Source organism: Taudactylus pleione, unplaced genomic scaffold, assembly GCF_031769625.1.
Source record: "Taudactylus pleione unplaced genomic scaffold, aTauple2 ptg000693l, whole genome shotgun sequence".
NCBI classification, from domain to species: domain Eukaryota; kingdom Metazoa; phylum Chordata; class Amphibia; order Anura; family Myobatrachidae; genus Taudactylus; species Taudactylus pleione.
This window is the reverse complement of record NW_028285095.1, coordinates 42,017-54,378: the sequence shown is the minus strand read 5'-3', so window position 1 is coordinate 54,378 and position 12,362 is coordinate 42,017. Positions and strand designations below refer to the sequence as shown.

Genomic DNA, 12,362 nt, shown 5'->3' with positions numbered 1-12,362 from the left:
GGCACCAGGGAGGAGGGTTACGATCAGGCACTAGAAGGGACAGTTAGGGTTAGGTACCAGGAGGGAGGGTTAGGGTCAGGCACTAGATGGGACAGTTAGGGTCAGGCACCAGGAGGGAGGGTGAGGGCCAGGCACCAGGAGGGAGGGTGAGGGTCAGGCAGTAGAAAGGACAGTTAGGGTCAGGCGCTAGGAGGAAGGGTGAGGGTCAGGCACTAGAAGGGACAGTTAGGTTTAGGCACCAGGAGGGAGGGTTAGGGTCAGGCACTAGAAGGGACGGTTAGGGTTAGGCACCAGGAGGGAGGGTTAGGGTCAGGCACTAGAAGGGAGGGCTAGGGTCAGGAGGGAGGGTGAGGATTAGAAAAAAAAAAACCATGCGTCGACCACTTTTGTGTCGACCATGTTGTGTCAACATTTTGTCCCTGTCGACCTATTATCTGTTGTCTATCTAATTCCTGTCTATCTTTTCTACCAGACCCCATCTGAGTGTTTTCCCCATCCCTGCCCTCTTTCTCTCCCCACCTTCAGTCCCTCTCCCAATCCTGTCAGTTCCATCTCCGCAATATTTCCAAGATCAGCCACTAAAGCCCGACGCCCTCATCACCTCTTGTCTAAACTACTGTTCTCTACTCCTCCCCCACCTAAGGGCCTCCTGCCTCGCCCTTCCTTCTCTGCTATCCACCTTATTTTCATCTCTCGCTTCCTCTCTGCCAGTCATTCTCAGTCATACACATGTAAGGAACCTTCAAAGACCTGAACCTCCATGCTCCTCCCTACATCTCCAGTCTTCTCCCCACACAGACTACCACCTCTCCTCCTCCCTGGTCACCTCACCTTGTGCCCATCTCCATGATGTCTTCTCTTCTGCTCACTTCTCTCCAATGCCCTCCCCCACTATTTCAGACTTTCGCCCAGCCACTCTGCCTTGAAATGGGCCCTCAAAACTTATCTCATCACCAAAGCCACCACCCTGCTCCTAATACTCCCACAGATTATATTTACATTACACGAATGCCAAGGGGAAATAAACACTACTTGGTGGGAACGGTGCTGTAGCATGGCACCTCCCCGAGCCGCATGCGCCGCTGGTACACCTCTGCGCCCTGAGCCGCCTGCCCCCCGGGTACACCTCTGCGCCCTGAGCCGCATGCCCCCCGGGTACACCTCTGCGCCCTGAGCCGCATGCCCCCCGGGTACACGTCTGCGCCCTGAGGCGCATGCCCCCCGGGTACACCTCTGCATCCTGAGCCGCATGCCCCCCAGTACACCTCTGCGCCCTGAGCCGCATGCCCCCATGGTACACCTCTGCGCCCTGAGCCGCATGCCCCCATGGTACACCTCTGCGCCCTGAGCCGCATGCCCCGCTGGTACACCTCTGCGCCCTGAGCCGCATGCCCAGCTGGTACACCTCTGCGCCCTGAGCCGCATGCCCAGCTGGTAAACCTCTGCGCCCCGAGCCGCATGCCCCGCTGGTACACCTCTGCGCCCTGAGCCGCATGCCCCGCTGGTACACCTCTGCGCCCTGAGCCGCATGCCCCGCTGGTACACCTCTGCGCCCTGAGCCGCATGCCCCGCTGGTACACCTCTGCGCCCTGAGCCGCATGCCCCGCTGGTACACCTCTGCGCCCTGAGCCGCATGCCCCCCGGGTACACCTCTGCATCCTGAGCCGCATGCCCCCCGGTACACCTCTGCGCCCTGAGCCACATGCCCCCATGGTACACCTCTGCGCCCTGAGCCGCATGCCCCGCTGGTACACCTCTGCGCCCTGAGCCGCATGCCCCGCTGGTAAACCTCTGCGCCCTGAGCCGCATGCCCCCCCTGTACACCTCTGCATCCTGAGCCGCATGCCCCCATGGTACACCTCTGCGCCCTGAGCCGCATGCCCCCCGGTACACCTCTGCGCCCTGAGCCGCATGCCCCACTGGTACACCTCTGCACCCTGAGCCGCATGCCCAGCTGGTACACCTCTGAGGATGGCACTATATGCAGAGGATGGTACTATATACAGAATACGGTACTATATGCAGAGGATGGTACTATATACAGAGGACGGTACTATATACAGAGGATGACACTATATACAGAGGACGGTACTATATACAGAGGACAACACTATATACAGAGGACGGTACTATATACAGAGGACGGCACTATATACAGAGGATGGCACTATATACAGAGGATGGCACTATATACAGAGGACGACACTATATACAGAGGACGGTACTATATACAGAGGACGGCACTATATACAGAGGACGGCACTATATACAGAGGACGGCACTATATACAGAGGATGGCACTATATACAGAGGACGGTACTATATACAGAGAACGGTACTATATACAGATATACAGAGGACGGCACTATGTACAGAGGACGGCACTATGTACAGAGGACGGTACTATATACAGAGGACGGTACTATATGCAGAGGACGGTACTATATGCAGAGGACGGTACTATATGCAGAGGACGGTACTATATACAGAGGATGGCACTATATACAGAGGATGGTACTATACACAGAGGATGATCAGTAATATCAGTGTGTAGAACAGTGCTGTCTCCTGTCAGATCTCTGTAGCTGGACGGGCTCCTATGTCCACGTTGCACCTCTATAAATCACCGTCTCACGCCGCTAAGCTCTGCACACACTTGTTTTTCCCATCAGACATACCGGTGTGGACGCCAGCTCTCAGCTGCAGCCTCTCATTTGGCATATGCGGTATGATCACTTGCCGAACGGCAGCCACTAGGTCCAGGGACATCTTAGCAATTTCATCCGCGTGTTTTTCATTGCTCCTCTCTGGTAGCCCGCTGACCACCATATAGGCGTCACCAATTGTTTCCACCTATTTCAAAAATAACAGTGAGTACAAGATTACGCGGCCAGTTATTATACAGTATGAGCCATATTATAGGAGAAACCAAAAGAAGAAAAGCAGGGGAGCGCTCCTATGTATTATTATGGCGCATACGGGTAATGGCGCATACAGGTAATGGCGCATACAGGTAATGGCGCATACACATTATGTCCCGTTCAGAAATTATGCACAAAGACTTATGTGATAAGGGAAATACTTCTTGTTCCACTATAATACGTTTAGCGCTTATTTGGAAAAACCGTTTGCGGCTTTTTGTAAACATGCCGATCTCTATATTCACAAAGACTATTTCTTATATTTTACTGAGTCCACTGAAAGTATCTCAGCAATAGGTTACAGAATAAACAAGCAGTGATACATCAGGAGTCAGTGAGAAGCTAAATATAACCTGAAATCAAAGAGATAAATGCAGGTTCTATCAGAGTCCTGCTGGGCGCACACTATGCGATAAGTCCTTCAATCAGCTGACCAACGACATATCACATGGTGCATCGGCCAGTGAGTACAGACAATATGTGAATGACGTTGGTCACAGACATATCACATTGCCCTGCAGCACAGCCAATGCCGATATACCTTACAGACATTGGTGCATCTGGCTGTGTGAACGGCGATCCGCCGACCGCCCGTACACCTGCTGCAGGAACGTAGAGATCACAACTGGGCGGGCAAATGTAAAGAACAAAAAAGAACAACAGAAAAAGCTGGCGCTGTCAATTTTTACCCTAATGTCTCACAGAATTATTATTTTTTTAAATGGTGGTGCACCAAATAATACATTTATGTTATTTTGTATATTAAAATAGAAGAAAAAATCCTCTACACCTTATGCTGTTGTTTAAAAATCAGATAGATATAGACTTAATAAGGTAGCACAACAAAATGAAACAGCGTAATATGTGAAGATGGAGTAATGAACTGTGTGAGAATTACATAAGAATGGCAAATTTAAATGCCCGCTCAGTTGGGATGTCAGCGCAGACATATCGAGCTGTAGATTAGGAAGTGTGTTTTGGCTTACCAATCGGCCGCATGGTCTGCACTTGCACTCTTGGAGAGACACAGTAGAGAAGACCAAAGTTAAAGACCTGATGTAGCTGCACAAGCTGTTAGAGACTAAGCAAAGTAAATGTAAGGGTTATAGCACAGGTGTAAATGCTGGACTGCAGGAGCAGTGAGAGACTGTGCACTGTGGATGCTGTTGGAGCACAGCGAGGGTTATAGCACAGGTGTAAATGCTGGACTGCAGGAGCAGTGAGAGAGACTGTGCACTGTGTATACTGCTGGAGCACAGCGAGGGTTATAGCACAGGTGTAAATGCTGGTCTGCAGGAGCAGTGAGAGACTGTGCACTGTGGATGCTGCTGGAGCACAGCGAGGGTTATAGCACAGGTGTAAATGCTGGACTGCAGGAGCAGTGAGAGAGACTGTGCACTGTGTATACTGCTGGAGCACAGCGAGGGTTATAGCACAGGTGTAAATGCTGGTCTGCAGGAGCAGTGAGAGACTGTGCACTGTGGATACTGCTGGAGCACAGCGAGGGTTATAGCACAGGTGTAAATGCTGGTCTGCAGGAGCAGTGAGAGAGACTGTGCATTGTGTATACTGCTGGAGCACAGCGAGGGTTATAGCACAGGTGTAAATGCTGGTCTGCAGGAGCAGTGAGAGAGACTGTGCACTGTGTATACTGCTGGAGCACAGCGAGGGTTATAGCACAGGTGTAAATGCTGGACTGCAGGAGCAGTGAGAGAGACTGTGCACTGTGTATACTGCTGGAGCACAGCGAGGGTTATAGCACAGGTGTAAATGCTGGACTGCAGGAGCAGTGAGAGACTGTGCACTGTGGATGCTGCTGGAGCACAGCGAGGGTTATAGCACAGGTGTAAATGCTGGACTGCAGGAGCAGTGAGAGAGACTGTGCACTGTGTATACTGCTGGAGCACAGCGAGGGTTATAGCACAGGTGTAAATGCTGGACTGCAGGAGCAGTGAGAGAGACTGTGCACTGCGTATACTGCTGGAGCACAGCGAGGGTTATAGCACAGGTGTAAATGCTGGTCTGCAGGAGCAGTGAGAGACTGTGCACTGTGTATACTGCTGGAGCACAGCGACGGTTATAGCAAAGGTATAATTGCTGGTCTGCAGGAGCAGTGAGAGAGACTGTGCACTGTGTATACTGCTGGAGCACAGAGAGGGTTATAGCACAGGTGTAATTGCTGGTCTGCAGGAGAAATGAGAGAGACTGTGCACTGTGGATGCTGCTGGAGCACAGCGAGGGTTATAGCACAGGTGTAAATGCTGGTCTGCAGGAGCAGTGAGAGAGACTGTGCACTGTGTATACTGCTGGAGCACAGCGAGGGTTGCAGTGAGAGAGACTGTGCACTGTGTATACTGCTGGAGCACAGCGAGGGTTATAGCACAGGTGTAAATGCTGGACTGCAGGAGCAGTGAGAGAGACTGTGCACTGTGGATGCTGCTGGAGCACAGCGAGGGTTATAGCACAGGTGTAAATGCTGGTCTGCAGGAGCAGTGAGGGAGACTGTGCACTGTGGATGGTGCTGGAGCACGGCGAGGGTTATAGCACAGGTGTAATTGCTGGACTGCAGGAGCAGTGAGAGACTGTGCACTGTGGATGGTGCTGGAGCAGAGCGAGGTTTATAGCACAGGTGTAATTGTTGGACTGCAGGAGCAGTGAGAGAGACTGTGCACTGTGGATACTGCTGGAGCACAGTGAGGGTTATAGCACAGGTGTAAATGCTAGTCTGCAGGAGCAGTGAGAGACTGTGCACTGCGGATGCTGCTGGAGCACAGTGAGGGTTATAGCACAGGTGTAAATGCTAGTCTGCAGGAGCAGTGAGAGACTGTGCACTGCGGATGCTGCTGGAGCACAGCGAGGGTTATAGCACAGGTGTAAATGCTGGACTGCAGGAGCAGTGAGAGACTGTGCACTGTGTATACTGCTGGAGCACAGCGAGGGTTATAGCACAGGTGTAAATGCTGGTCTGCAGGAGCAGTGAGAGAGACTGTGCACTGTGTATACTGCTGGAGCACAGCGAGGGTTATAGCAAAGGAGTAATTGCTGGACTGCAGGAGCAGTGAGAGACTGTGCACTGTGGATACTGCTGGAGCACAGCGAGGGTTATAGCACAGGTGTAAATGCTGGACTGCAGGAGCTGTGAGGGAGACTGTGCACTGTGGATACTGCTGGAGCACAGCGAGGGTTATAGCACAGGTGTAAATGCTGGTCTGCAGGAGCAGTGAGAGAGACTGTGCACTGTGGATACTGCTGGAGCACAACGAGGGTTATAGCACAGGTGTAAATGCTGGTCTGCAGGAGCAGTGAGAGAGACTGTGCACTGTGGATCCTGCTGGGGCACAGCGAGGGTTATAGCACAGTTGTAATTGCTGGTATGCAGGAGCAGTGAGAGAGACTGTGCACTGTGGATGCTGCTGGAGCACAGCGAGGGTTATAGCACAGGTGTAATTTCTGTACTGCAGGAGCAGTGAGAGAGACTGTGCACTGTGTATACTGCTGGAGCACAGCGAGGGTTATAGCAAAGGTGTATTTGCTGGTCTGCAGGAGCAGTGAGAGAGACTGTGCACTGTGGATGCTGCTGGAGCACAGCGAGGGTTATAGCACAGGTGTAAATGCTGGACTGCAGGAGCAGTGAGAGACTGTGCACTTTGGAGACTGCTGGAGCACAGCGAGGGTTATAGCACAGGTGTAATTGCTGGTCTGCAGGAACAGTGAGGGAGACTGTGCACTGTGTATACTGCTGGAGCACAGCGAGGGTTATAGCACAGGTGTAAATGCTGGTCTGCAGGAGCAGTGAGAGAGACTGTGCACTGTGTATGCTGCTGGAGCACGGCGAGGGTTATAGCACAGGTGTAAATGCTGGTCTGCAGGAGCAGTGAGGGAGACTGTGCACTGTGTATACTGCTGGAGCACAGCGAGGGTTATAGCACAGGTGTAATTGCTGGTCTGCAGGAGCAGTGAGAGACTGTGCATTGTGTATACTGCTGGAGCACAGCGAGGGTTATAGCACAGGTGTAAATGCTGGACTGCAGGAGCAGTGAGAGAGACTGTGCACTGTGGATGCTGCTGGAGCACAGCGAGGGTTATAGCACAGGTGTAAATGCTGGTCTGCAGGAGCAGTGAGAGAGACTGTGCACAGTGTATACTGCTGGAGCACAGCGAGGGTTATAGCACAGGTGTAAATGCTGGTCTGCAGGAGCAGTGAGAGAGACTGTGCACTGTGGATGGTGCTGGAGCACGGCGAGGGTTATAGCACAGGTGTAAATGCTGGGCTGCAGGAGCAGAGAGAGAGACTATGCACTGTGTATACTGCTGGAGCACAGCGAGGGTTATAGCACAAGTGTAAATGCTGGTCTGCAGGAGCAGTGAGAGAGACTGTGCACTGTGTATACTGCTGTAGCACAGCGACGGTTATAGCACAGGTGTAATTGCTGGTCTGCAGGAGCAGTGAGAGAGACTGTGCACTGTGGATGCTGCTGGAGCACAGCGAGGGTTATAGCACAGGTGTAAATGCTGGACTGCAGGAGCAGTGAGACTGTGCACTTTGGATACTGCTGGAGCACAGCGAGGGTTATAGCACAGGTGTAATTGCTGGTCTGCAGGAACAGTGAGGGAGACTGTGCACTGTGTATACTGCTGGAGCACAGTGAGGGTTATAGCCCAGGTGTAAATGCTGGTCTGCAGGAGCAGTGAGAGACTGTGCACTGTGTATGCTGCTGGAGCACGGCGAGGGTTATAGCACAGGTGTAAATGCTGGTCTGCAGGAGCAGTGAGGGAGACTGTGCACTGTGTATACTGCTGGAGCACAGCGAGGGTTATAGCACAGGTGTAATTGCTGGTCTGCAGGAGCAGTGAGAGACTGTGCATTGTGTATACTGCTGGAGCACAGCGAGGGTTATAGCACAGGTGTAAATGCTGGACTGCAGGAGCAGTGAGAGAGACTGTGCACTGTGGATGCTGCTGGAGCACAGCGAGGGTTATAGCACAGGTGTAAATGCTGGTCTGCAGGAGCAGTGAGAGAGACTGTGCACAGTGTATACTGCTGGAGCATAGCGAGGGTTATAGCACAGGTGTAAATGCTGGTCTGCAGGAGCAGTGAGAGAGACTGTGCACTGTGGATGGTGCTGGAGCACAGCGATGGTTATAGCACAGGTGTAAATGCTGGTCTGCAGGAGCAGTGAGAGAGACTGTGCACTGTGTATACTGCTGGAGCACAGCGACGGTTATAGCACAGGTGTAATTGCTGGTCTGCAGGAGCAGTGAGAGAGACTGTGCACTGTGGATGCTGCTGGAGCACAGCGAGGGTTATAGCACAGGTGTAAATGCTGGACTGCAGGAGCAGTGAGACTGTGCACTTTGGATACTGCTGGAGCACAGCGAGGGTTATAGCATAGGTGTAATTGCTGGTCTGCAGGAACAGTGAGGGAGACTGTGCACTGTGTATACTGCTGGAGCACAGCGAGGGTTATAGCACAGGTGTAAATGCTGGTCTGCAGGAGCAGTGAGAGAGACTGTGCACTGTGTATGCTGCTGGAGCACGGCGAGGGTTATAGCACAGGTGTAAATGCTGGTCTGCAGGAGCAGTGAGGGAGACTGTGCACTGTGTATACTGCTGGAGCACAGCGAGGGTTATAGCACAGGTGTAAATGCTGGTCTGCAGGAGCAGTGAGAGAGACTGTGCACTGTTGATGGTGCTGGAGCACAGCGAGGGTTATAGCACAGGTGTAATTGCTGGTCTGCAGGAGCAGTGAGAGACTGTGCACTGTGGATGCTGCTGGAGCACAGCGAGGGTTATAGCACAGGTGTAAATGCTGGACTGCAGGAGCAGTGAGAGAGACTGTGCACTGTGGATGCTGCTGGAGCACAGCGAGGGTTATAGCACAGGTGTAAATGCTGGTATGCAGGAGCAGTGAGAGAGACTGTGCACTGTGGATACTGCTGGAGCACGGCGAGGGTTATAGCACAGGTGTAATTGCTGGTCTGCAGGAGCTGTGAGGGAGACTGTGCACTGTGGATGCTGCTGGAGCACAGCGAGGGTTATAGCACAGGTGTAAATGCTGGTCTGCAGGAACAGTGAGAGAGACTGTGCACTGTGGATGCTGCTAGAGCACGGCGAGGGTTATAGCACAGGTGTAATTGCTGGACTGCAGGAGCAGTGAGAGAGACTGTGCACTGTGGATGGTGCTGGAGCACAGCGACGGTTATAGCACAGGTGTAATTGCTGGACTGCAGGAGCAGTGAGGGAGACTGTGCACTGTGGATGGTGCTGGAGCACAGCAAGGGTTATAGCACAGGTGTAATTGCTGGACTGCAGGAGCAGTGAGAGAGACTGTGCACTGTGGAAGGTGCAGGAGCACAGTGAGGGTTATAGCACAGGTGTAATTACTGGACTGCAGGAGCAGTGAGGGAGACTGTGCAGTGTGGATGCTGCTGGAGCACAGCGAGGGTTATAGCACAGGTGTAATTTCTGTACTGCAGGAGCAGTGAGAGAGACTGTGCACTGTGTATACTGCTGGAGCACAGCGACGGTTATAGCACAGGTGTAATTGCTGGACTGCAGGAGCAGTGAGAGACTGTGCACGGTGGATGGTGCTGGAGCAGAGCGAGGGTTATAGCACAGGTGTAATTGTTGGACTGCAGGAGCAGTGAGAGAGACTGTGCACTGTGGATACTGCTGGAGCTTAGTGAGGGTTATAGCACAGGTGTAAATGCTAGTCTGCAGGAGCAGTGAGAGACTGTGCACTGTGGATGCTGCTGGAGCACAGCGAGGGTTATAGCACAGGTGTAAATGCTGGACTGCAGGAGCAGTGAGAGACTGTGCACTGTGTATACTGCTGGAGCACAGCGAGGGTTATAGCACAGGTGTAAATGCTGGTCTGCAGGAGCAGTGAGAGAGACTGTGCACTGTGTATACTGCTGGAGCACAGCGAAGGTTATAGCACATGTGTAATTGCTGGACTGCAGGAGCAGTGAGAGACTGTGCACTGTGGATACTGCTGGAGCACAGCGAGGGTTATAGCACAGGTGTAAATGCTGGACTGCAGGAGCTGTGAGGGAGACTGTGCACTGTGGATACTGCTGGAGCACAGCGAGGGTTATAGCACAGGTGTAAATGCATAACTGCAGGAGCAGTGAGGGAGACTGTGCACTGTGTATACTGCTGGAGCACAGTGAGGGTTATAGAACAGGTATAAATGCTGGACTGCAGGAGCAGTGAGACAGACTGCACTGTGGATACTGCTGGAGCACAGCGAGGGTTATAGCACAGGTGTAAATGCTGGTCTGCAGGAGCAGTGAGAGCGACTGTGCACTGTGGATACTGCTGGAGCACAGCGAGGGTTATAGCACAGTTGTAATTGCTGGACTGCAGGAGCAGTGAGAGAGACTGTGCACTGTGGATGCTGCTGGAGCACAGCGAGGGTTATAGCATAGGTGTTATTGCTGGACTGCAGGAGCAGTGAGAGAGACTGTGCACTGTGGATGCTGCTGGAGCACAGCGAGGGTTATAGCACAGGTGTAAATGCTGGTCTGCAGGAGCAGTGAGAGAGACTGTGCACAGTGTATACTGCTGGAGCACAGCGAGGGTTATAGCACAGGTGTAAATGCTGGTCTGCAGGAGCAGTGAGAGAGACTGTGCACTGTGGATGGTGCTGGAGCACGGCGAGGGTTATAGCACAGGTGTAAATGCTGGGCTGCAGGAGCAGAGAGAGAGACTATGCACTGTGTATACTGCTGGAGCACAGCGAGGGTTATAGCACAAGTGTAAATGCTGGTCTGCAGGAGCAGTGAGGGAGACTGTGCACTGTGGATGGTGCTGGAGCACAGCGAGGGTTATAGCACAGGTGTAAATGCTGGTCTGCAGGAGCAGTGAGAGAGACTGTGCACTGTGTATATTGCTGTAGCACAGCGACGGTTATAGCACAGGTGTAATTGCTGGTCTGCAGGAGCAGTGAGAGAGACTGTGCACTGTGGATGCTGCTGGAGCACAGCGAGGGTTATAGCACAGGTGTAAATGCTGGACTGCAGGAGCAGTGAGACTGTGCACTTTGGATACTGCTGGAGCACAGCGAGGGTTATAGCACAGGTGTAATTGCTGGTCTGCAGGAACAGTGAGGGAGACTGTGCACTGTGTATACTGCTGGAGCACAGTGAGGGTTATAGCACAGGTGTAAATGCTGGTCTGCAGGAGCAGTGAGAGACTGTGCACTGTGTATGCTGCTGGAGCACGGCGAGGGTTATAGCACAGGTGTAAATGCTGGTCTGCAGGAGCAGTGAGGGAGACTGTGCACTGTGTATACTGCTGGAGCACAGCGAGGGTTATAGCACAGGTGTAATTGCTGGTCTGCAGGAGCAGTGAGAGACTGTGCATTGTGTATACTGCTGGAGCACAGCGAGGGTTATAGCACAGGTGTAAATGCTGGACTGCAGGAGCAGTGAGAGAGACTGTGCACTGTGGATGCTGCTGGAGCACAGCGAGGGTTATAGCACAGGTGTAAATGCTGGTCTGCAGGAGCAGTGAGAGAGACTGTGCACAGTGTATACTGCTGGAGCATAGCGAGGGTTATAGCACAGGTGTAAATGCTGGTCTGCAGGAGCAGTGAGAGAGACTGTGCACTGTGGATGGTGCTGGAGCACAGCGATGGTTATAGCACAGGTGTAAATGCTGGTCTGCAGGAGCAGTGAGAGAGACTGTGCACTGTGTATACTGCTGGAGCACAGCGACGGTTATAGCACAGGTGTAATTGCTGGTCTGCAGGAGCAGTGAGAGAGACTGTGCACTGTGGATGCTGCTGGAGCACAGCGAGGGTTATAGCACAGATGTAAATGCTGGACTGCAGGAGCAGTGAGACTGTGCACTTTGGATACTGCTGGAGCACAGCGAGGGTTATAGCATAGGTGTAATTGCTGGTCTGCAGGAACAGTGAGGGAGACTGTGCACTGTGTATACTGCTGGAGCACAGCGAGGGTTATAGCACAGGTGTAAATGCTGGTCTGCAGGAGCAGTGAGAGAGACTGTGCACTGTGTATGCTGCTGGAGCACGGCGAGGGTTATAGCACAGGTGTAAATGCTGGTCTGCAGGAGCAGTGAGGGAGACTGTGCACTGTGTATACTGCTGGAGCACAGCGAGGGTTATAGCACAGGTGTAAATGCTGGTCTGCAGGAGCAGTGAGAGAGACTGTGCACTGTTGATAGTGCTGGAGCACAGCGAGGGTTATAGCACAGGTGTAATTGCTGGTCTGCAGGAGCAGTGAGAGACTGTGCACTGTGGATGCTGCTGGAGCACAGCGAGGGTTATAGCACAGGTGTAAATGCTGGACTGCAGGAGCAGTGAGAGAGACTGTGCACTGTGGATGCTGCTGGAGCACAGCGAGGGTTATAGCACAGGTGTAAATGCTGGTATGCAGGAGCAGTGAGAGAGACTGTGCACTGTGGATACTGCT

The 12,362-nt window shown here is 52.7% G+C and overlaps 1 protein-coding gene across 1 annotated transcript in view; it reads right to left on the bottom strand.

Annotated features, from left to right (window-relative positions):
- LOC148477748 (uncharacterized) overlaps positions 1-12,362 on the bottom strand; it is a gene marked incomplete at its 5' end in the record, with an annotated part of 130,673 nt that overhangs the window by 83,162 nt on the left and 35,149 nt on the right. The window contains one exon of the mRNA XM_088456252.1: positions 2,679-2,853. Coding sequence (XP_088312378.1) covers positions 2,679-2,853 — 175 coding nt within the window. The remainder of the gene's footprint in view (positions 1-2,678; positions 2,854-12,362) is intronic.